The following is a 24,553-nucleotide window of genomic DNA, read 5'->3' as shown; positions in this document are numbered from 1 at the left end:
CTATTTATATATTAGTGGGCTGACGTGTTGGCCCATTTTCAGGTGAATTAGGTCAACATTTGGGGCATTTCCTTGGGCCCACTTACGCGCCCAATTTTTAAGTTATTGGGCCTATCATTGGTCCAACAGATGTACTTCCCAGAATTTTCGGCCAGGTAATTGTAAAAGGACCAATTAAGGAATTGGGTCTTAGCTTGTTTTTAGCCTAAACGTTGTACCACTAAGAATTGGGCCTCGTGGGGTACTTGGACTCGTTATAACTTTTTGGGTAATATGGGCTTATTGGACCAGAAACGTGGTGGAACCATGACAGACGGAGGAGGAGAAACATTACAGACATTTTTCCTGAAAAATAAAGAGAAGGTATTCGACTGAAATTCCACCGACTCAGCTGCTTCGTCCTAAAGTTTCATCGGCTATAGATCAATTGCAATAAGGTGCAGCACTGGTAGTCAGTTTGCTTTCAGAAAAAATATATTTCCTGCAAAAATAAACTCAGTTATCAAACCTTACAATGGAAAACATGCCAAAAATAATAGAGGAACAAGGCAATTTACCTGATTCAGTGAGAAAACAGGCAATGTCCACTAGTTGTCAGGCAGTGTGAATGCTGCAAAAGACAGCCTTGACATCGGTTCATCAATGAGTAAATAAAATTAGATGAAGAAATGAAACATTGTATCACTGTGAATGCCTATAACCTACAAATTCTCATTCCTTTGCAATTAAAAGACACACTGCCATGAACAGAACCAAGAAGAAGAAGAAGACATAAAATCTTAAAGGAATGGATGAGCTTACAAACTTAAGGAAGTTGAACATTCTAAAGGTAGCAATACACAATCTGAAGGTATGAACTTAACACTAAAATAATATTCCAAAGCTTTCGTATGTTCTCCATTACTTGTGTGGATAAGGCCTATGTTATAGAGTATATAACTTCGATCATAAGGATTCACACACCAAATTGAAGTTTCCGATATCTTTAAAGAATAAATGGGAGGGTTTTATTATAAAAACCAAATTGAAGTTTGGATATCTAAAAACAACAGAGTATATCATAATGCCGATAGGAAGATAATAGTAGTTACGATGACATGTCAAAATCGTATCATATTAAGATTCTATGTATACCAACTACGGAAATATAACAGGACTTCAAACCTGTCATACATCAATAAAATAAGTAAATAGGAAGAACAACGTTGTATTTACTTAAAACACAAGACGTGGAAAACTTTTCGTAAGAATATTTGGGACCACCCTAAATGCTACAATTGGCAAATCAGAATACATATGGCAATGAAAAATTGTAAGATACCATATTGCTATGTCCATAACCTTACAATGAAATTAAAAACTTTTTTTAAATTTTATTTACACAACCAAAAAATGTAATTGTCGATAGATAATGAAAATAACGATAGGGCAGTACAACATATTACAGGACATCAAACTTCTCATATCAATAAAATAAGCCAATAGGAAGAACAATTTTTTATTTATTTTAAACACAAGACGTGGAAAACTTTTTGGAAGAATATATGGGGTGGGAATGACCTAGCTAAATGTTACTATTGACGAATCAGAATACAACATGTGGCAATCAAAAATTTAAAAATACCATATTTTATATGTATAACTTTATTTTAATCAACATTACTACTAATAAATACCTCTTAATATTCACAATTACTACTATATAAGTTTTTACACCGCCATAAAATAGATAACGAAAATGATGATAGGGCGATAACAAAAGTTATTATAAGATGTAATATCATACATAGATTTACTATACCAATTATTAATGTTCAATCATTGACCCCACAACTGAATATGGTAGTTTTGGAACTTTCTGAGTATCAGAACCAGCATATATAATATTTTCCCATTCAATAATGATATGTGGACTATGTTAATAATAAGGTAGAGGCCAACCTCTAATAACTTCAATTGGTGTAATGGTGCAAATCAGTCATCGTGATCTTGATAGATAGTGGTGAGGTTGGCTTCCATGTTGTTCCCATGGTCACCTGACATAGTGAAGAAGCGATTACCAGAAATAGATGGGAGGAGAGGTAGAGATAAGTCAACGTTTATACATCAAACCATGTTGCAAACAATTTAGCGCCCAAAAGAAAGCATTAAAAACCTATGGTAGATTCGTGGGAACCACAGCAAGTCCATCACACCAACATGAGCTAGTGCACAACCACAAAGATCAAATGTCTGAAACAAAGGAAATTATTTTTACTTTGTCTATGAACTACGGGTTATAAACAACATTAAAAGAAGCCACATCCCCACAGAAATACACTAACATCACAGAATAACACTCACTCACCCTAAAACAGCAATCGCAAAAGAAAACTAGCTAATCAAACATCACATATTGCAAAAGGACGCCATCTAACCCCAAACATTAAAAAATAAAATAATAATAAAACGCTAGCTAACCCTAACATTACAATCACAAAAGAACGCTAGCTAACCCCTAACATGACAGTAGCAAAAGAACGCTAAATTCAACCTAATATTGCAATTACAAAAGAAAGCAAAAGAAAGCTAAATTAACTCTAACGTTGCAATTGCAAAAGAACACAAGGTAACCCTAACATCACAATCCCAAAAGAACCCTAGCTAACCCCAACATCGCAATCGCAAAAGAACCCTAGCTAACCCTAACATTGCAATCGAAAAGGAACAGCTAACCCTAAGATCGCAAAATAAAACCGGCTCTAATATCAGAGAAGAGCACTAACCCTCAAATGAAGGCTCTGGCATCCTTGGATCCCGTTCCGCATGTCCTTGTCGTTGCTGAAGGTAACGAATCCGAAACACCTGGACCTACCGATCTCACGGTCCTTCATGATCTCTCACCGGAGGAGGAAAAGGCTCTCTCCAGCGCCTCATGTCAGTGATCCAGAGGAGGGCACTGACGAAGCATCGGAATCGATCTCCGCGAACTCGGCGGAGGCCATGGCCAAAAAGACGAAGTAGATATGGCATTTTATTTTAAAGAGAAAAATGAGGAAATGGGATAAAAATGAAAGAGAAGTCTAGAGTGAGTTATAGCCCGGCGGCTATACTCGGGTATTTTTTTAATATTTTGAAAAATAGTATAGCCGTGCGGCTATACGTTTTTTGACACGTGGTATCTCACCAAATAGTATAGCCGTGCGGCTGTACTAAAAAAGGTATAGCCGCGCGGCTATACTCTTGGAATACCTGGATATTTTTTAATATTTTTTAGTAAATAGTATAGCCAAACGGCTATACGTATTTCCACACTTGGGCACCTAGGCGCTATATGCGGAATTTTTTTTTCCTTTTTCAAAACAGTATAGCCGGTGGGCTGTACTGGGATTTTAAAAACAATAAATAGTATAGCCGAGCGGCTATACACTTTATACTGGGACCCTTTAAAATAAATAAAATCCTCAATTTTCTTTTATCGATAAGAGTAATTTAGAACATTATCCATTACTATTATGTCATTACTCAAGTCTCTATTGTCTCCTTTGATTTTTTACTTTGCTATAGTTATATTACCCATATAAAGAATTTGGTATTTTCACGTTTAATATTCATATTATACACGTAAGTACGTATTTTTCAATAATACATCTATTTTCTCTACATGCGATGTATGTTTTGGATGAGCTTTCGTTTCAAAGCGGTGCATAGCGGGATAAGTTTAATAAGGAAAAGGTCTTATTATTACTAGTTCTACGGAATTGGACTAAAGAATTTGTGTAATTGTTTGAAATTTGAGATCTATTGTACATTTTATGATATTTTTTCAATAAATTATATTTTCCAGCCCCCAAAAAAAGTTGAGAATCTGGTGATATATACCGTATACTGACAAAATCTGCTTTTAAATTTTATTTTATAATATGGTATATTGAGATTCTTAAGAAAAACTTGGTACATAAAAAAACCATTATAGGCTAGCTTAGTTGGGTCTTTAATTCTTTCCATTATTATAAGTCAGACCTTTTAATAGAGAAAGTCAAATGTTAAGACGCAGGATGACTGGAACTTTGATTTTTCATGTTATATACATGAAAAAAGAAAAGAAAATACATAAATTCTGCCACCATAAAACCTTACAAATGAAACTAGCACAGAGAAGTTTCCAAGTTTGGCAAAGAGTGAATTATTGCATGTTCAAAGAAGTAGATAGAAATCTCATGTTGGAGACACACAGAGAGAGAAGGGTGGAGAGCTTGTGTTGTTGTCCTATATCCATTAGTTTCCATTATTTTCATCATGGCCTCCAGTCAGAGCTCGCTGCAACGTTTACATAGAAAAGAAACATAAATTTGGGCAACAAGAGAAAAAGAAATTGCAGATATGCAAACATGTGAACGTGATGATATTAATTAAGTTACCTGAAAGCATGATAAAGTGTATTGCACATCACTTGCCGAAATTTGGTGGTGGAGAACAATCCTAATGCTGATCAAGAGAACAAAACAAAATTAAAAATTCCAAAATCAAATTTATACATTCTGGGAAACTTAGCCTGATGCATATAAAGATGTTTGATGAGTGAGAGGTGAAGAAGCATACCTTGACGAGCTCTCTCGCATCATGAGTATACCGTGTTCTTCCAAGTTCTTGAGTAGTTTTTCTGCACTAATATTTGACCCCTCTACAACATGAATATATACCTGCTCATATGCAAAAGTGCATAAATTGCTCAGAGATGATCCATGTTTATCAGAAGCACTGATATGATATTACAAGTTTCCAATTACAAAAGAAAGCAGGGTTGTTAACATGAGCCGTCATGCATCTGTTAGAACATAAAAGTAAGTGGTAGAAACAAATTCAGAGCTGGCCAGACTAAATTTGAGCAAATAATACTCACAATGTTGGTCTCAACGGTATCAATATCTACTCTTAGTCCTTTGATTTGATTTAGTCCCTCTGAATTCATCAAAAGAAAAAGAAAAAAGAAAAATCCATGAATAAAGCTTGAGAAGAGAGAAAGCGATGGCTACCCTCCAAACAAGAGTTTGGTATACAGAACCAATCAAGTAGACTGAGAATTACCTGCTAAAATTTTAGCTCTCTTGTGATCGGTCTCAAGCTTTGCAACATTCTCATGTAAAGCGACCAAAGCAGCACCACAAAGGATACCAACCTGTCTCATTCCACCTCCTAAGGTTTTCCTGAGCCTTCTAGCCTAAAGTAAGAAGCAAAAACAGCAACGAATCAAATTTTGAAGGAAAAAAGAAAAGAAAAGATGTGATGTTGATCTTTAAGAGATGAATTCTCAAGAATACCTTAGTAATAAAGCTTTTGGAACCAACAATGACAGATCCAACAGGAGCACCAATACCTTTTGACAGACATACCTAGTTTATTATTATTTTTTTTTTAAAAGAAAAGAAAAAAAAAAAAAAGGAAAAAAGATTGGTAAGAGAATCCTGCAGAACTGTACTGCATTATAAAGATAATTAAAAAAGCCAGTTATCGGAAGCATACCGAAACTGAATCAGCAGCTTGCACAAGCCTATCAACAGGAACACCAAGTGCCTGTACACGTTTACCATGAATAAGATAACATTTGAACTTGCGGTCTCTTATGAACTAATAAAATATTAACAAGCCTTCCCTAAGTAACAAATGAAGCTACCACATTATGTACAGAATTCATTCATTATCCATCAAGTTTAAAACCAATGTTCAATCTTCAACAAAAAGAAATTATAACTAGTTTCTTTGCAGCCTAAACTTCAGTCTATCTAATTATCAAGATCAATCTCTTCCGTTTACATTGATCAGTTTCGTCGTTGACATGATTATAGCCTTGTTATTTATTATGAAACAGAATATCATCCAAATTGCATACATTACTCATAACTAAATGCATGGTGAAAATTGACTCACAACTGATGCATTGAAAATGCGAGCCCCATCAATGTGAAGCTTCAAACCATGCTCCTTAGCTATTTCTCCCACTCGGTCTGTGTACTCTGCAGTCAGGCATCTACCACCGCAGCTGCATTTGGCAATTATACCACTTACAAGGCTTTACAAATGATAAAGAAAAGAGCAAAGGCTAAGCAACAAAATAGAACTGATTTAGGAGAAATAATCATAACCAACTTCAACTTTGATAGGTTGGTTTCAATTAGTTTTATAATATCTGGGAGAAATAAACTAACCTAAATTTATTAGGGAAAAAGTTGCAGGTTATATTTAAGCAGGATGATAATCTCTTCCTAATTATCCAAATACAGGGAAGTCAAGTCAGGCCCCAAAACACGTGGGTGTGGGGGCATTAACAAACAAACGCATGGTTGATTAAAGATTCTTCAGAAGAGACAGGAGCCAACTTTGGCTACATATATGCAAGTGGGACTGAGAAAAGAAACTAAGGATATCCCACCGCAACATTTCTCAGGCCAATAAAATAAAATAAAATGACCCCCTAGTCATGGAACACAAAGTAGGTGTCTACCAGATATTATATAAAATGACTAAAACTAATAAAGTGGTTACCAAATCGTAATCTGCAACAAGCAAGATAGCTAAATGTGTGTTAATTTTTTATTTTATTTTTTGTAATAAGATAATCCTTACTTTGCATGTGAATTTTCCAAGCAGATGAGCCTCGTCGTCGGATACACAAGCTCCCCTCTCGGGTCCCTGATGGCGGCTTCAATTGAATCAAGATCCATTGTTCCATCTTTGTTGTTTCTGACTGTTCTGGGGTGCACACCTCCAATTGTTGAGATGCCTCCATTCTCATAAATGTGAATGTGGGAATTATGTCCAAGAATTACTTCACTTCCTCTAATGTCACAATGAACAAGCACACTGATGAGGTTTCCCATTGTCCCTGATGGAACAAAAAGGGCTGCTTCCTTGCCCGTGATCTTTGCCATCTCTGATTCTAAGCGGAATGCGGTCGGGTCATTTCCCAGTACATCATCATCAACTTCAGCAGATGCCATTGCAGCCCGCATTGTTTCGGTTGGTTTAGTGACCGTGTCGGATCGGAGATCCACAGTTTTAGTCACCATTTTTGCTGAAAAAACTAATCCCCAATTGAACCAAAGGAGAGACACACAGAATCAGTTCATAATCTATTGCCCGGATAATCAAATTACTAAATACAGACATATAAACTAATACTTACAGAAATTGTTTTCAGCTACCATTTTAGATACTTTACGAAAATGATCAATTAGTAGTATGAATGAATTTGGGGGAAAAAAGAACAGAACTCTGTTGTTTGAAAAATTATGGCAAACCCAAGTGTGGTTTTGGAAGCAACAAAAAAAAAAAATTCCGATGCAAAACGAATCCCTTCATCAACATAGCAAAATAAAACAAAATAGAAAAACTCTGATGCGAAAAACTTTCATTTATGTTGACCCTAAATTCAAGCGAAATTCAATCTAACTACTCTAATGGGAGAGTTTTTTTAATGGTCAAAACAGAGGACCCAATTAAAAATTTCCAAACTTCAATCCATTTCTAAGTCACAAGACGACCATTCCAATCAAATTGGAACTAGTCTTCAGGAAATTCAAGGCATCTAAGCTTACATGTAAAGAGAGATATATGCAAGCGAAGCTCCCTCTCCAACAAACTAAGCCGAAAGAAAGAAATCCCCTTATTCCTTAAATTGTGGCACTGCAGAGTTTAAGAAACTAGAAAGCCGAGGTTAGTGCAAATTACTTACAAAACCCACAAAAATAACTAATCATCATCAACATATACATATACAGCACAGAAAATCTGACATGGGATTTACAAGAAAAGGCTTCATGCAAAAGGAGCTTACAAGAAAAAGTTGAGTTGCAATCCGAGACAGACAGCTTAATTATATTCAGAAAACTTGTTGAATGATTGAAAATGGAACCTTTATATATGATGTAAGGCCAAGAAGAACCCACAAAACTATGGAAGAAAAATCCAAAAAAAGACCTTACCTACCTAACCCACCACCACGCCAATTTCAAATTGTATTCTTCAGACTAGTCAGTGTGTGTACACCGTACACACTCCAAGTTGCCACTTGGAACTTTAGTGATTAGGAATCACGAGGAAAACATCTCAACCATAAATGGTGTCCTGAGTCCCGACTCATGCAATCCAATCCAACAAAATGACAACTTTAACATGCATGCAACTGATGTGGCTGGCTAAGGCTTATATCAATAGTTTCCTGACTTAGCCCCAACCCAACAATTCTTTTCTGTTGATTGACAACCCAATTTCATTTACCATTTGAGGTGTGGTTCATTTGGAATCCAAAGATTTTGCAGATAACCTTTCTTATTTCTTTCGTTTTTCTTTTTCCCTTTTGAAGTGTGGTTCATTTGGAATCCAAGTGGCCCAATATTATTTTGGGTTCTTAAAGTGATGGAAAGTTTTGCATAATTGTCATCATATATCATATATGAGACCACTCCCACAAAGAAGCAACGAAAACGCTTCTTTTGTCTTGGCTTTGTGGGGACTGGGCCAAGACTACTTTTTTTCTTCTTCTTCTTCCTGATTTGATGTAGACAATGAAATTGATAAATTGCAGATATTTGAGATGAGAGCTCTGTTTTTTAGTGAATAGTGAGGGGACTTGCTGGTTTTATCAAGTGCCAGTTGATTGATCACAATTGCTTTGCTTTGGCCAGTGTAAAAATTACAGATGTGACATGGTCTTGTGTTAATGAAATTCAAATTTGTGTACGGTTTATTTATTTATATAAGAGAAGATTGTTAAAAGCGGTTGTGGAAAAGGAAGAAAAAAAGTGGAGGAGAAATATGCGTGTCAATTCAACGATCACCCAAGTCGTAAAAAGCTTGGACTTAAGATGGACAAGGCTTGCTTACCTCTCAGAATCATAAATTAGGAAGCAGAGCAGGAGCCTCTTACTCTTTCTTAGCCGAGTAGTAGATATAGATGACGAAGATCAATGAAGTTTTGGCTAGTCGATAGCAAGACCTCCTACAATAAGAACAAAAATAAAAGCACTTGTAAAATGGGTTTATGATTTATCTGTGTTTTTTTTTCTTCTTCTTTTTTTATGGAAATTTATCTGGGTTGGGTTGCATGGTCCATTCTAAGTAAATTTATACTTGCAATTTTTTCAGATTAATCAGCTTCTTATTTACTCAACCAGGAAGAAGCTGCACAGAGTGGAAGAAGGAAGGTAAACCAGAGCACAGAAAACCTACAATTACAACTCAAAAACAGAGCAAGAGATATGCCACTATCAATATGATACCTCTGGGTCTGGGCAGGGGCAGTCAGCTAGACAGAGAGAGAGTTTTGGGAGCTTTTATATGGCAGCTTCAAGTGTGGGGCGAGCTTATCCAGCAAGATGGCAAAATAGACTGACTTCCTTGTGCTTAGTTGGAAAAGTTATCTGCTAAATAATGTCTTCATTCAATGCCAGCTTCGGTTTATAGTTTCATACCTTATAATATTATTCAAACACAAGGATAAGTCGATAATTGTTGAAACCATCCGACGTCATTAAGGACAAACTGATAATTGTTGAGAGTACCCAATATTTAATGATGAAAGTTTAGCTTAAGTGAATAAAGATACGAGCACTTGTAGTACTGGGGTGTGGTATAACCCTCAAATACCCTCAAATAATATAGATGGCCGACAAGATTAAAGTAGACGATTAATATTTCCACTTTAGAGTATAGAATCAAAAATTTTCAATTCCTACCCAATTGATTCTAGATTTAAATCCTCGTCCAGTCATACCAAAAGTTTGTGTCCTCGTCCAGTCATGACGATTAATATTTCCACTTTAGAGTATAGAATCAAAAAATGTCAATTCCTACCCAATTGATTCTAGATTTAAATCCTTGTCCAGTCATACCAAAAATTGTGTGCGTGTAATTCTTTGCATGTCGCCGACGGCATAGCAAATGTCATTCGTTGACCTCACTCTTCACTGATGATACTTTTATGGACATACAATGGACCAAGCAGAGTGAAGAAGCCATACCGGAATATAAAATACAGATAATTGACAGGTACCAGAACAATAAAGAAATCGACGGTAGATATTCTAAAAAAGAAAAGAGTTTCAAAAAGAGTTCCTCAATCTCTCTTGTTCTCGTCAATTTTTTTTTTTTTTTTTTGGGGGTAAACAACAATAGCTCCTCAATCTAATAACAATTACACCGTATGAAGACCAGAAAACGATCTCAATTGTTCTTTCAGGTGAAGCATATGGATTGGCACGATTTTGAAAACGATAACAATTATCTTCCAAATCATCAAGTAGGGAACAATTTCCGATTGACAATCCCATACCGGTTCCCAACTGGGAACCTATCCACCAACGTTTTGACTAGCAAAAGTTCATCACCCAAACTACACTGTCTCCTCACCATTGAACACGTTTAGATTTGGTGCTGCGTTTTCAGCTGAATTCTCCACCTCTCCTTCAATAGAAACAATGGTGGTACTCCCATTAGCCAAACCACCATCCCCTGCTGCTTGAACACTGCCTTCAAGTTCAGTCAAGTTCTGTTGCATCTCAACTTTTTGATCCTCGGCTACAGCACTACTTGTCATATTGTCACTAATTACCCCATCATCAGGATCATTTACCATTTTGTTTTCAGTTGCAACCAGATTGTTAGAAACATTATCTCCTTTGCTAACAGAGTCTTGAGCTGCAACCCCACTGGAGTGTATTCCACCTGAGCTAGTGAGCTGAGAATTTGGATCATTCTCTCCTTCCACAGCAGAAGGCATGTTAGCAGGTAAGTTAACATCCCTGGACACTGTCTCGCGATCTTTTACAGCATCAATGTCCTTATCACCATCCATTTGCAGATTTGTAGCTTCACCATTAGATGCACCACCAGGAACAGTGCTCCCAAGCTCATCTGAAGCAGTTGTAGGATCAGGATTCTCAGTTGTCTGCAGAACAGTCACATTTTCTGTGGCCTCAGCCAACTCTTGATCACAATTCATGGCTGCAATTTCTTCTTGTTTTTCTGCTTGTGCTCTGTATTCATCCATACGGTGCTGTACCCTTTCCACCTCCACTACAAGATCTCCATACCGCTTTTGTAAATTTCGCTCAAGCTCCTTTTGTTTCTGAACTTCCTCCCAGATATTATTTATCCGGTGTGATGCCGCTAATTTTTCTTGCTTCTGTAAAGCTTTGAAGCACTCAAGTTCTTTTGCAGCCGTGTCCATCTGCTTAAAAGTCTCCTCAATTTTTGGCCAAAGACCATCTTTAGCTCGCATCTGGAAAATAAGAAAGGACAAAAGATAAATAAATTTGGTTTCAAACAATTTCCACAACTAAAAAGCAATGCACCTCTCAGTTAATTTGTTCAATCTAACATTAGTTGGGTTAAGCAGTTATGCATAGGGACCCTGGCACCATACTGTAATAAAATATGTTTCACTTCTATACTTGAGATATAATTACACAAGAAATACACACACGTGTTAGAAAAACTTCGCTAACCAGATCATGATGGTACTCAATGCAGCCAAAGATCAATACTTTGATACTTTTCATTTTTAGCAACTTTAAGTATCATTCGTTTGGGTTGTGTGCAAAACATCAGATGGAGATGAATCTTATTCAATGCCAAAAATATAAGGAGTCCAATGTCCACTAGCAATTACTTGAATAATTACTAAAGTATGGGTGTTTTGTATATTACAAGAGCTCATACTCAGATAACGAGAGGAAGGCCTATGAATTTTTAGCACAACTCCGGATGAGGTTTTTGTTACACTTTTCAGGAGTTCTGCGTACAATTCTGTTAATTTAAGCTTTGAAAGTTTATTATACAAACCCCAGCCTATCAATTGCAAGCATCTTGTACCTTAATAATGCAGAGCAGTGGTTACAAGCTGCTGCCCAGCGACCCAAACATCCCAAAAATACAGAGAATAGAAGGATACAGCAGTATAATTGAAGTTGGAACGAAGATAATTGAGTTCTAGGGCAAAATTACCAAAGAAAACTCTATAGACTAAAGTCTGAAATTATACTGATATATTGATTAAAAAAACTGCATAAAGAGTCTCTTAATAGCCTATTTATACTAGAATAAAGAAAACCTAATTGACAAAGGAAATTAAAAACCAAAACAGGAAATAAAAAAAATCCTAGTCCTAGGAAAACAAAAGAAGTAACTATTAATTTAAAGAAACTAGAACCCTAGCCCAATTCACTAACGAGCCTAAGTAATCTAAAAGAACTTCGTAGATGCTCCTGCATCACTTAAGCTTGAAAGTCACATATGATCACTGAATCGCAAAGCAAGAATAGAAAGTAGCATATTTGTGTAACCATAGGCTTGAGGGAGGGAGGGAGGGCAAAAGAATATTCCATTGGAGCACCACTTTGGTTCTCAAAGGAAACTAACAATGGTAACCATATGCTAGAATAAAAGAACAAGAAATTTCCATAACATGTGTGGAAAAAAATGCACACAGAGGCCTTGCTCTAACAATAAAAAACTCTTCCTATAACCAAAATAAAATAAAATCAGCAAGCATTATACAAGACAGAATCATACCTCATAACCATATGTCCGAACTTTAACTTTGCTCTCAATGCTTGCTGCCTTCTGGATATCATCTTCCATCTTCTTCTTCACATTCTCAAATTCATTCTGCAATGCCGCAAGTTTCTCCATATTTGCAGCAACGCTTGATAGACCATAAGCACCACGAGTAGGCAAGTACATGAGATCGTTTAGGCAAGTTTTGTGTGCTTCAACAAATTCATCAAGGGATTCTTCTTCATGGCCCATTGCAACACGAAGATACTGAGCCTCTTCCTTTATCATTGAACCAGCCTGCTTACAGCATGGAGATCATAAACAATATGCAGATATATAATCATTAGACATGCTTAAAAGTAGTCTAGAAAAATGAAAGACATTGGATCAAAATGAATAAAATAAAAAACAGTCAACACGATGAATTGAACATCTGGTATAATTTCATCATGCCCCAGTGAACAACTGATTGTAAACTATCTAAAGAGTCTATATTCATCAATCTATACTTTTAAAAGATCTTTTTGAAATGACCATCTATTATGTACACCCATGTTTAGGACTCTTGGTACAATCTCATTTTAAGTTTAACTTACAACATGGAGATCATAAACAATATGCAGATATATAATCATTAGACATGCTCAAAGGCAGTCTAGAAAAATGAAGGACACTCTGTCGAAATGAATAAAAAAACAGTCAACACAAAGAATTGAACATCTTGTATAATTTCATCATGCCCCAGCGAACAACTGATTGCAAACTATCTAAGGAGTGTAAATTCATCAATCTATACTTTTAAAAGATCTTTTTGAAATGACCATCTATTATGTACACCCGTGTTTAGGACTCTTGGAACAATCTCATTTTAAGTTTACATTATTGCTTCACCTTTTCAATACTAATAGTTTGTTAAACTTCAGTCTCAGTCTGTCTCAACACACATCAGATCTCACTACACTAATTTGGGGGAACAAATCTTTTATCATATCCATATAGAAGTACATAACTACACACACGTATTTTAAAGTAAGAAGTCAAAATTCACTCCACTAAATACTCATACAGCTGCTTTTTAGCAAACCCTTTGCTACATAACAAAACATAATGCTTAAACAAGATTAGATTTTTGTCAACCCAGGCACATATGAAACAGTACCTAATAAATTGAATAAAAGAAGACAGTACCAACACCTCCATGTATGTATGTGTGTCCGTATGAAAGTGGCATTATGAAAGCAATCACATATAAGAGGAACTAAAAACACACCTCTGTCATTTCATCTTCTTCAAAATCTTCTATCACAGGGACAGAAGCACTAGGTCCACCAGCACTGCGCTTGGCACCTTTCTTTTTCCGTTTGTCTACTTTCTCAGTAAGTGGATACTTGGCATTATCATGCTCCAGTACACTAAGAAGTTCCTTTTTAACCATTTCATCAGCCTGCTCAACTGAAGTAGGAAGAACAAAGGAACTCTTGTCTCCATCTGCTCTTGTCAAGGAATTTCTAATAAATTCCAATGAGGCAGCTGGTGGTCTGGGGAGCTCCCTCTGCAATACTTTTGATCTCTTCCTAAGTAACGCCTGCTGGCGTGCTTCTTCCTCAGCTCTTTCTCTAGCTAGCCTATCAGACATGTCTTCTTCAATTTTCTCCTCGGGTTCTTCATTATCTTCTGGAACTGGTTGCATGACTATCTGGTACTCATTCTTCGGCTGTGGTAAATTGCCTAAACCAAATTGCAAGTTTCTTCGTTGCTCCAATTTTGCACTATCATGTATATCAATTTCTTCATTGATACGGAGCTCATCCCTAATGGGAGTCCCCTTTGGAGTCATGCCAAAAGAATCCCTTGTTGGAGTCATGCCAATTCTAGGTGTAAGACCCGCACCTCCAGGAGTTGCAGAAGGAGTCAGCATCAGATTTGGTGTTTGAATTTCCTTTTTTCTAGGAGTGACCCCAGAAAAATCTGATGGGTGCAACTCTGGATTATCTCCTCCTAATAACGGTGTTTGAGACTCTCTCAACCTGGCCAAATTTTCTGCTTCCATCATGATTGCGTCACCCTTTCCAGAAGGTGTTCTTTGAGGTGTTCTTTGAGGTGTCATTCCCAACCTTGGTGTCTGGGAATAGTTTGCAAGAAGAGCTCGAGTTGCACCACTCCCTTCTGTGAGTTCTTCACTCCCTGCAAGATCACTCGCATAACCCATCTTTGCAATTTCCTCCAGCTCATGGTCTGAAATTTGGGGTGCAGGAAGCATCAGTTTTGATCTCTTCCTAACTGTTTCTGGATCATTCAACTTGTTGGCTTGTAGAATAGCTGAGGGAGCATCCTGCCTTTGAGCAATTTTGTTCTTTGCAATATCTTGCTTTCTTAACTGCGCTTCCACATCAATCCTTCTTTTCCCTTCAAGTTCCTCAATGGTCGTAGGGAACTGAGGCTGTTCCACAGGTCTATCTTCATCAGCAACATCATAAAAGCCTGGAGGAGGCTTCTTCTCAAAGGGAATTTCGGCATTGTAGTCTATTCCCTTCCTTTTCCTCTTTCGCTGTCTAGTATCAATTCCAGCAGCTTTTAATTCTCTTCTTTTCTGTAGTGAAGCAAGCCTTCTGGCCTCTTCAAGCTGTTTCTCCCTGGCTTTCCTTTTGGCCTTCTTGCCCCTAGTGTTTGCTAACCGAGCTCGTGCCTCGGAAAGCATCTCCTTCTCATCCTCATCCATATCAACAGGATCTGGGCGAGCAGGCTTTGACTCAGGATTGGGGTCAATCTCTCCAGGGCGCAATTTCCGTGGATCATCACCTGGTTCATAGTTGTCGTCCTTAACGCAGGCTGCATCAAGCAGTTTCTCATACCGCTCCAGACATTGGGATGGTGTACGACCAACAATTGGGGCAATGGTTCTCCATTGTGTAGGCATGAGCTTAGCAAGATGAAGAAGCTTCTCATCCTCTTCTCTAGTCCACTCAGTCTGCAAGAATCAGGGTAATTGAATCAGCATACAAATCCATCTAACTAAAACAAAAATAAAGGCAAACCAAAGGATGCGAAATAGACTTAGGGTAAGAGGAAAAAACAACTAAATACCAAATAGAATAACAAATTTCATATTTTGCTCCCATCTCAGTGTAATGGTAACCCAAACTAAAAAAAAAGTGGAATATTTAAACAACTGAAAGAAACCAAGCAGATTGAAAAAATCAAAATATAACCAAATCAGTTTTCAGAAGCACCACACAAATCCTAAATAACTCCACATTACAAATTTTCACAATCTCCTCTATTTCTTCAGTAACCAAACATCAAACTGAACAAAAGTGATAGTAATAACAATAATAATAAAACAATATATTACCTTTTTGATGGAGGGGTCGAGCCATTCGTACCAGCGAGCCTTACACTGCTTAGCCGATTTGCGAACCAAGAGCGACGATATTCGAGCCCACTGGTTCTTCCCGTATTTCATGACCGCCGCCTTGAGGATCTCATCCTCGGTGTTCTTCCACACACCTCCTTTGATCATAATCCTCATCTTGACCTAGTTTCTTTAATTCACACACTAATTGATACGATTGATAGAAAATCCTAGGGTTTTTCAATTAGGACAAAACGAAGAAGAAGAAAACTGGAAAAACCCTTCCTTGGGTTTAAGAATCGGTGATAATCGGATTTGATTAAACCCTAGCGCGCGCTTCCCTCCATTCTTCGTATTAAATCGGTGGCTAACTCTGTCTCAGTGTAAAATCTCAGCTTCTATAAATAGTACTTCTTTTTCCCCTTTTTGTTTGGGAGAGTAATGTCCTCCTCTTATGAGAGAGGAGGCCCTTCTCTTATGTGGAGAGGAGGCAAGTGGAGGCTGTCGTTTTGTTTAACCCAACCGACCCGACCCGGGCCCCAAAATATGGGCTTAACTATTGTTAGATCGTGTACAGGCTTGCCCAATCTTAAAAATTGTTGGATAAAACATCGCGTATTGTTGTTGTTGCTGTCCCATCCAACTAACTAATCCGCATCCATCATTTGGCATGTCCTCTGAATCTTTGATTGCATGATTGAGAGTATTTGTTTCTGTTTTTTCTTTTCTTTTTTTATATATCAAGAATATTTGTTCTGTTAATCTTCATAACGCAAATGCCATTTTTCTTTGTAATGTATCTTTTTGAAAAGACAAAAAAAAGGAATTTTCATACAACGCAACACAAGATAAAACTGAATTCGAACAGCCTTCCTCTCAAAATTTCAACTCAAAATTTCAACTTACAACATTGATTTCTCCTTCTTTTTTTTTTAAATTTTGACAGCTAAATTGGTACAGAATAGCATCAGTAGTTGGCGCATGATTGCTTGCTGCTGCATGTCTCTCCGATTTACAAACATTTTTCATCACCTATAATATGATGCCAGAATGTAGAGCATGCCTGCAGTTGCTGTGGTGATTATCAATTCCTGCATGCGCAGAAAGATTTTCACAAATGGTTTATTAAAAGATTTTCCCAAGCGTACAACATTATACAACGAAGTCTATCAGATAAATGCAAAGATGTTTATACTAGCAATACCTGGTTATTGTAAAGAGCAGCAGGAATAAAGCTACCCGTAAACTCAATCAAATTCAGAAGACCGGTGTATCCCTGCAAGAAATTAACCAAGACTACTGGTGAAATTAACATAAACAAGAGGAATTGAAATTATAACATAACCAAATATTAAGATCGGGAGCCAAATTAAACAACCAGAACAGAACTTCAATCCCCTAATTTATAACCCCTCCCTGTCAAACACTAGGGCACCAATAATTCAAACAAGATAATATACCAGAGAAGCAACAGCAATACAGCCAAACACTAGGGCAAGAGAACGAAGCAGCCGTTTTCCCGTTTGCAGTCCCCTCCCTGCCTCCTCACCATCTTCCTGCATCAATAGCACAATTAGATCGAAAAGTAATTCAAAATAGTAAATAAAGCTCATCATAAGTTCCTGAATATGGTTTCAAAAAATGAAAATAATGAGAGGCAATCTATGTTTAGCAATATGACTCACTGTATATGTTGGAGATACAGGTGGTTCAAAGGATTTCAACTTCTCAAAGATCCGATAAACAAATGCAAAAGTTAAAAACTGCAGGGGTTTATATTCAGCATTCCGCTTGATAAGAAGCCAAGCAATCTGCAAAAAGATGAGGGTACAAAAATAGGAAATCAAGTAGAATAAAAACAAAAGAAACATGAATGATTATTTTGCCGAAATATATAAGTTGTGCTAGGACCGTATAATTCTGCCCGGCAAAAATTATTGCAGAAGTACAATGGCCATGCAAATCACACCACATGCACAGGGTAACGCTCCCTTCTTAACCTGATATTTCATAACAAAATAAATGGTGTTTTGCTCAAATCAGCTGCCAAATAGGTATCGAATCCATGGGAGATTTGAACCTGGAACCTACTCTAAACAAATTGGAGACTAATGCCACTAGATATCACTCATCCTGGTTACCTTCAAAAAGGACAATTCTGGTTAGCTCTCAAAGATATCACTCATCCTCTCCACATAGGCTAAAATATCTATGTAATAGAAACTAGAAACCACAAAGGTATAACAAATTACAAGAAAACTGCAGAAAGTAATCAAAGGTTCAAAACCTCGTGAAAGTCAGATGCCTTTGAGAATTGTTTCATAACCAACATCATCCACCAAAGAATATTTTCCAAAACAATAAAAGAAAAAGGATAAAGATAATCAACCATTCCTTCACTACTTACAAATACAGCAGATATTGCCAGGTTGATGCGCATATCTTGTACAGTAGACTTGGTGAACCTATAAACATATTAAAAGTCCATAGATTAGAACATACAGTGCCACCACTAGACTACTTATATCCTGTTAAAACAGTCAATACATCACACATGGAGAAAAGACATGAAAGCGATTTCATATTTTAATTGAAAAAAAGCATGCCTTAAGTCATGTTCACAAAAACGCCAATGCAGAATATTAAAAAAATTCTGAATAGTTATAGCATTGTCCATGTTGAGGGCTCATAAGAACAGCCAGCATTGTCATGAGATGACAAGTGAGTGGCATCATTGCCAGAGGTCCGCATGAGATTTACACTGCAAAAGTACCAGCCTCTAGCTAACGCATGGGTAACCTACTCTTTGCTTCATATAATAGAATGCATGCTTAACCAAGTATCAAAATCAGCAGCCACTAATATGCATCTTCTCAACAACACTATTTTCTATGCTACTAATTAGGAGTCACATGATTCGTAGACAAACCTAGGCCCCCATGGTACAATTGGTTGCTTATCAGCATATTTTATGTCCTTTGAGACCTGCAATTTTGAAAAAAATATACATAAGAGGAATCATCAGTACAAGGCAGAAGATGAAAAGGATGATAATAAACTTTTCTTGTTATGTTGCAGCTGATAATTATTCAACCTGAAATTGGAATTATTGCAAAGATGAAATTGAGAAGCGCGTAAAACCTTGATGGAAGAAAATTCAGAAAATAAAGTATCACTGCATGTACCTTGAAGGAACCAAACGTCACACCTTTCTTCCTATTACTTAGCTGTGCCATCATGACTTTGTCATATGCTTTCTCCAGCTACATAAATGAGTATGTAACCATAAGAATATAGTTCATGAGGTGGTTGCAACCAAATATTTTAAGAGAAAGAGAGAGAGAGAGAGTTGAAACCTACTCTGGCAGCAGTTGCTTCATCACCGCTCCTTACAGCCTCCTTGTGTTTTTTTGTATATGCTGCCTTGATCATGTCAAACCCCTCAATGGGGCTCACACCGAGAACCTGGGGGTTATTAGAAAACAAATAAATAAATAAAGTACACATAAACGAGTACCCGCTTATTCAGTCACTTGCAACATCAATTTCAAGGGTTTATACTATTTACATACTGAATTTACCTCATATGGGTTTAAGTCACTGTCTGGATTAGAACTTCCAGCTGCAGACGCAGCCGCACAAATTATCCTTGTATTCTGTGGAATTGTTCTAGAAATATGATAAGTTTAACACCCTGTTGCTAAAGTTATACATTGAAATCATGAACAATAAGCTGAATAAAGTTGTTGTTGGATGATTGTAGTAGCGTTATTATCCACACAAACCCATTAAATAAATAAAAACAACAACTAAGAATAAGTTTACATTTATGAAATTTCAAATAAGTTCTACAATGCTCTGTAACTCTACCCCTAGTTTCCCGCAGTTTCTCAACCAAACCTTACTACATACAGACTTCTCTGATTTCTTAACTATAACAATATCTATATAAAATTCAGCATTCGACCCTCGAAAAACTGAACGTTCTATTGACCAACTCTTATCTCAGTTTTCCGACCAACCAAACGCAGAGAAACGGCTCAAAAGAATGAGGCATACAAAGGTTTCCAACAAAGTGATTAAATTAAATTACCTGAAGAAAGAAGGCTGGAACCTTAACTCTGGGACTTTAGGGCGGAAATTCCTCTGGGACAACTGCAATTTGGGGCAGTGAAAAGCATGAGAAATTGCCAAAGCCATTTGCACTGTGGAAAATGAGCTTAGTTTGAATTTATGGGTTCATGGTTTTATAGGGTTTTGAGCTTTGAGGTGTGAGAAAGATAGAGAAGTATTACGGGAATGGGCTTGATAATGGGAGAAACTGGGTAGAATTGGAAGAATTTTCTGTTTGGATAACAGAGTTGGGAAATCAGAATTCCTTGAACCAAAACGGCCCTCTTTTTTTTCTTTTTTTTTGGGTCAAGAAAACGGCCCTTTTTCTTTCTTTTGTAAATTGTAATGTAAATTTTAACTTCTTCAGTAACTCTGCATCAAAAAAAAACTTCTTCAGTAACATTTTTTTATTTTCGTTTTCCTATAGTACCCTTGTGTTTGTGCGTGTTTTCAGGCCTACATACATGAATGCTGATGCTGGGTTTGAAAACTTTTATATATCTGGGGAGAATATAACTGATCTCTTTTAAAAATTAAAATGAATTTTGCATTTATTTTTTATTAATTTTACAACCCTTTTAGCTTATGAATTTTGATCACATATGCCTTGTTTTATTTTGCTCCACTTGAAATAATATAAAGTTTTAGTTTCTTTTTGTCTCTTGTTTATTGTACAATATTGCATATATACTAGCCTCTCTGCACACGCCTGCGAGAGGTTTTTTTAAAAAAAATTTAAATTTATTTTAGAATTAAAAAAGATAATGGATAGTTGTGTTCCATAAAAATAGGATCAATTATCTGATTTTTTTTAAATATGAAAAAGTATGAATTTACCATATTATCCTTATTTAATTAATAATTTAAATTCTTAATGTTTGCATTAACCAATGATATTTTCTGGTATTTTGAATGTTTTACCATTCTCTGTCTTTCGCTATATATATATACAGTCCCCTTCTATTAAGAAATCCCTCAAATAATTTTGTTTGAGAGACATCCTTTAAGGTCCCCTACAAATTTTTTTTCAAATATCGAAACCATCTATTTTTTAAATCTATATTCATAGATCATCCTTGAAAAAAATTAGACGATTCAGAAACTGTTTCGATATCCAATTATGTCCTGCAAAATCAATGAACACGGTGCTTCAAGAAAGTACTAAAATTTCAATAATTCAATTGAGTTGTCAAATGATATCGGATTCAAGTGATTTTTTGTAGAGATAATCTTTGAATGAGTATCTATAAAAGAGACAGTTTGGATTAGTGAAATACAATACAGAGTGGGCCCTACAAAGATATCCTTCAAATAAGCTAATTTGAAGGATCCCTCAATAGTAGCTCTCGTATGTATATATATATATATATATATATAATTATTAATTAACACCACCTTCAAAAACTGAAACCAAGAATGCCAACTCTCCTCTGCTTTCTTTTGTGGGGGAAAAACAAAGAATTGAAGAAGAAAACTAAATTGCACTAAACTCCATCATGCAGTGGCAGACTGGCAGTGCTACTGTTGATGTCTCTCCAGCTTTCATAAAGAGGCTGTACCAAAAATCCATGTCTTCATGAGTCTTGGATCCTTCCCTTTTCATGATTTGCCCCGCGGTAGAGTCAGAAGAAGAAGAGAAAGGAGGCTGAAGTCCTGGATCTGCATTAATAATATTTGGACAACTACATGTCCGTTTTGACAACAACTTGTTATGAAGATCATCATCAAGTCTAAAAAGGGTTGTTGGTGCATATTGGATAGGACATTGAATTCTTTGGTCTCCGTTCTTGAGGGGGATGATATTATTAATGCTTCTGGTTAGGGGGGCTGCTGCAGGTACTTGACTTTCTTGTTCAACTCTTTTCTTCAAGTGAGAGTGCCAGAAATTCTTTATTTCATTGTCTGTCCGGCCTGGCAATCTTGATGCGATGGCAGACCATCTGTACATAACAATTAAAACACTAAATGAGTTTCTAAGCAAAACCAAAACGCTTGTTGTTGTTGATTGTTTCTTCGATCCAATCCAATGATTCCCGTGAAAAAAGTAATTACTTTGGATAATCAACTTAGGCATATTATTAAGCATAAAATCTTCTGCAGCAAATATGCATACACAAAACATAGGAGCTCCATCTCAGAGTAGCAAACAGATTACACTGTCTGTAAATTCTAGTATATGATCAGCTATAGTACATATAACTAGTCCATTTCATAACTTGTGTATCTGTGACAGAGTCTAGTTTGAGGAAAATTAATTAAGTGGTCAATAATGTTTGTATCATATATCATATATCAACATTTTGGAGCTAGCTAATGATAATTATAATGTTCACTACATGATATATATATATAAATATATCGAATTAATAATGAAGCAGATAATAAGAGATGATGATGAGTAGTACTGTACGCTCCTATTTCCAAGAAGTTTATGCAGCTTGAGGATGGTTTCTTCTTCTTCCTTGCTAAAATTTCCCCTTTTAATGTCTGGCCGCAAGTAGTTAAACCACCGAAGTCTGCAACTCTTTCCACACCTCGACAGACCTATATATATATATTATTTATATCAAAAAAATCATATATATTAATTAGTAGATAATTTATACTGACCAGCTTGTTTTGGAAGCGCTCTCCAATTAGAATGGCCATGTTGTCGGATGTAAGAAATCAATGTCTCATCTTCTTCAGGCGTCCACGGTCCCTTCTTTAGCCTCATATTCTCACAACAAGAAGCCCTCACCATTTTTCTCATCAAATAGTTAAGAAGCTACTAGCTAGCCAGTCCGATATATATAACCCTGGTTTTTGGTTAATTTCCTCTCTTCACACGCAACGCATGCACCACTATAACACTAGAATAATAATAAATATATATAGTTGAAGAGATGCTATGGATATCATCGTTGATCACTAAAGGAAGAACAATTCAACTGTAACTTTTATTCTTGAATTTAAAGCAAATGACGAATTCATTTCGTCGTGTGCCATTGTTCCTCTCGTCTTGGTTTGAGTTGGAAAACTTAGAAAAACACTTTTTGGTGTCTAATGGTCAAATATAACATGCGCCACTAGCGATCATCCAAAGCCGCCCTGCTTTGCTAGCAATATCTCGACATATATATATATATATATATATATATGGGGACAGAAGACAAAAACATGCACGTTTGTTTATTTATTATGCAGCCGCAGCACAGCGTGAAATGAATTGTATTTCATAGATATTACGTACTTAGATGAAACCATGGCAGGCATATACGTCGTATCTGCAGAGAAGAGAACTGTCGTGCATGCATCACTGGGTTGAACTTAATCTCCAAAAAGAAGCAGGCATTCTTCTTATTAAACTGATTAATCCATCGGTCTTCAAACCAAGTTTGCATTTTTATTACAGAAAGTAGGTAGTATTTTCTTTTGGGACACTGCCTTCTTACACACGCTTTAATGCTTAGGTCAAGCAGAGAATCATAGCCCAGACCAGATCTTGACTATGTTTGGGGCAAGAGATCTCCAATTATACTTCCTTCAGAAAAGTCTAGCCGCATAAAGGAGGCTGACTGTATTATATACATGCATACCAATTCCCTATTTCTATGCAGAATCTTTGCTTTTACCGACACAGGATTTTTGGCCACATAAACTAAACTCATGGCGTTAATTGTCTTTAATTCAAACGAGGCTCAAGCGTTTGGGGGGAGAAACACCTCCCACGAGCCCAACTAGCTGTTTCATGGCTTTTGTCTTTCTTCATCAAATCCAAACTTTTATTGAATATCAAACCAACCCAGCCCAGATCATCCACAGAAGTGGTTAAGTGAAAGCCCAGAGGTCGCCGATGAATCAAATCTATTTATTTATATTCAATATCAGCAAGATCATCCAACTGTCAGAGGAACGTTGATCAAAATATAAACTTGATGATTAAGAAAGAATGACCTCACTTATTATAATAAAAATATAGTATTAGTAATTAGGACCCAAATGACATATGAACCTAATATAATAATAAAATAATTGCTTACATCAGAATCTAAATAATTGAATTGATCTAATAGCTAACGCGGAGCATTTTTCCAAAATTAAAATAATGAAACCTCGGAAGATTATTGATTAATATAAGATAATGACATGCTTAACGTGATGCATGACGTTTATCCAAAGTGGCATGCGCTATGTTATGAACTATTAGTGACTTGCCCTATCTATTTTTTTTTTATTGGATTATTCCCATCCATTCAATTATCAAACAGTTGAGTTAATAATGGAGAAGAGAAACATGCTTTTCTTAGAAGAAAAAAAAAAGAGTTTGAGATTTTACATTAGCTACAAAGATAGACAAAAAAGTTAATAATGGAGAGAGAAACATATGTACTACTAGTCACTACTCATATGAGTCGTGTCACCAATGACCAAACATTATTATATTTTATTAATATTAAAAGATTCCATATAATCAGGTTGGAGTTCCCCCACCACAAAGAAAAGGTTGGATTCTTTTATTTGAAAAAGGATAATTTGCATCATTTAGTGAGCTTAAAACCAAAACTTTTGCTA

The 24,553-nt window shown here is 36.3% G+C and overlaps 4 protein-coding genes and 1 long non-coding RNA gene across 11 annotated transcripts; all 5 read right to left on the bottom strand.

Moving 5' to 3' along the window:
* Positions 1-237: 237 nt before the first annotated feature.
* LOC117631561 lies at positions 238-3,026 on the bottom strand. 3 transcript variants are annotated; one of them, XR_004586341.1, is made up of 5 exons: positions 2,766-3,026; positions 2,156-2,232; positions 1,942-2,036; positions 558-624; positions 238-481 (listed from the first exon to the last, which is right to left on the bottom strand). It is a non-coding gene; the product is annotated as an uncharacterized LOC117631561 (long non-coding RNA). The 3 variants fall into 3 exon arrangements; XR_004586340.1 differs by lacking the exon at positions 2,156-2,232; XR_004586342.1 differs by lacking the exon at positions 2,156-2,232 and having other exon boundaries at positions 558-610.
* Positions 3,027-4,023: 997 nt separating this feature from the next.
* Positions 4,024-9,363, bottom strand: LOC117631292 (probable low-specificity L-threonine aldolase 1). Of its 5 annotated transcripts, none has more exons than XM_034364359.1 (12): positions 9,258-9,363; positions 8,863-8,977; positions 7,575-7,679; positions 6,604-7,060; positions 5,908-6,019; positions 5,503-5,553; positions 5,301-5,372; positions 5,068-5,200; positions 4,883-4,941; positions 4,582-4,682; positions 4,401-4,467; positions 4,024-4,299 (listed from the first exon to the last, which is right to left on the bottom strand). In XM_034364359.1, the coding sequence occupies exons 4-12, from the start codon at positions 7,044-7,046 to the stop codon at positions 4,258-4,260; spliced, it is 1,080 nt and encodes a 359-aa protein (XP_034220250.1). In that variant the 5' UTR covers positions 7,047-7,060; positions 7,575-7,679; positions 8,863-8,977; positions 9,258-9,363; the 3' UTR covers positions 4,024-4,257. The 5 variants fall into 5 exon arrangements, with proteins under 5 accessions (XP_034220250.1, XP_034220253.1, XP_034220254.1 ...); XM_034364362.1 differs by having other exon boundaries at positions 7,575-7,662; XM_034364363.1 differs by having other exon boundaries at positions 8,906-8,977.
* Positions 9,364-9,995: 632 nt separating this feature from the next.
* On the bottom strand, positions 9,996-16,367 carry LOC117630859 (cell division cycle 5-like protein). The gene is made up of 4 exons (XM_034363673.1): positions 15,887-16,367; positions 13,805-15,502; positions 12,550-12,831; positions 9,996-11,257 (listed from the first exon to the last, which is right to left on the bottom strand). The coding sequence occupies exons 1-4, from the start codon at positions 16,061-16,063 to the stop codon at positions 10,370-10,372; spliced, it is 3,045 nt and encodes a 1,014-aa protein (XP_034219564.1). The 5' UTR covers positions 16,064-16,367; the 3' UTR covers positions 9,996-10,369.
* A 374-nt stretch (positions 16,368-16,741) lies between these two features.
* On the bottom strand, positions 16,742-20,281 carry LOC117631356. Its single transcript, XM_034364465.1, has 10 exons — positions 19,980-20,281; positions 19,468-19,555; positions 19,247-19,351; positions 19,072-19,149; positions 18,816-18,871; positions 18,294-18,351; positions 17,572-17,697; positions 17,347-17,442; positions 17,091-17,162; positions 16,742-16,977 (listed from the first exon to the last, which is right to left on the bottom strand). Exons 1-10 carry the CDS (start codon positions 20,084-20,086, stop codon positions 16,915-16,917), a joined length of 849 nt encoding a protein of 282 aa, XP_034220356.1. The 5' UTR covers positions 20,087-20,281; the 3' UTR covers positions 16,742-16,914.
* Positions 20,282-21,264: 983 nt separating this feature from the next.
* Positions 21,265-22,829, bottom strand: LOC117631518 (transcription factor MYB30-like). The gene is made up of 3 exons (XM_034364726.1): positions 22,610-22,829; positions 22,414-22,543; positions 21,265-21,939 (listed from the first exon to the last, which is right to left on the bottom strand). The coding sequence occupies exons 1-3, from the start codon at positions 22,749-22,751 to the stop codon at positions 21,474-21,476; spliced, it is 738 nt and encodes a 245-aa protein (XP_034220617.1). The 5' UTR covers positions 22,752-22,829; the 3' UTR covers positions 21,265-21,473.
* Positions 22,830-24,553: the final 1,724 nt, after the last annotated feature.

Source organism: Prunus dulcis, chromosome 6 (assembly GCF_902201215.1).
Source record: "Prunus dulcis chromosome 6, ALMONDv2, whole genome shotgun sequence".
NCBI classification, from domain to species: domain Eukaryota; kingdom Viridiplantae; phylum Streptophyta; class Magnoliopsida; order Rosales; family Rosaceae; genus Prunus; species Prunus dulcis.
This window is presented reverse-complemented; position numbering and strand designations above follow the sequence as displayed.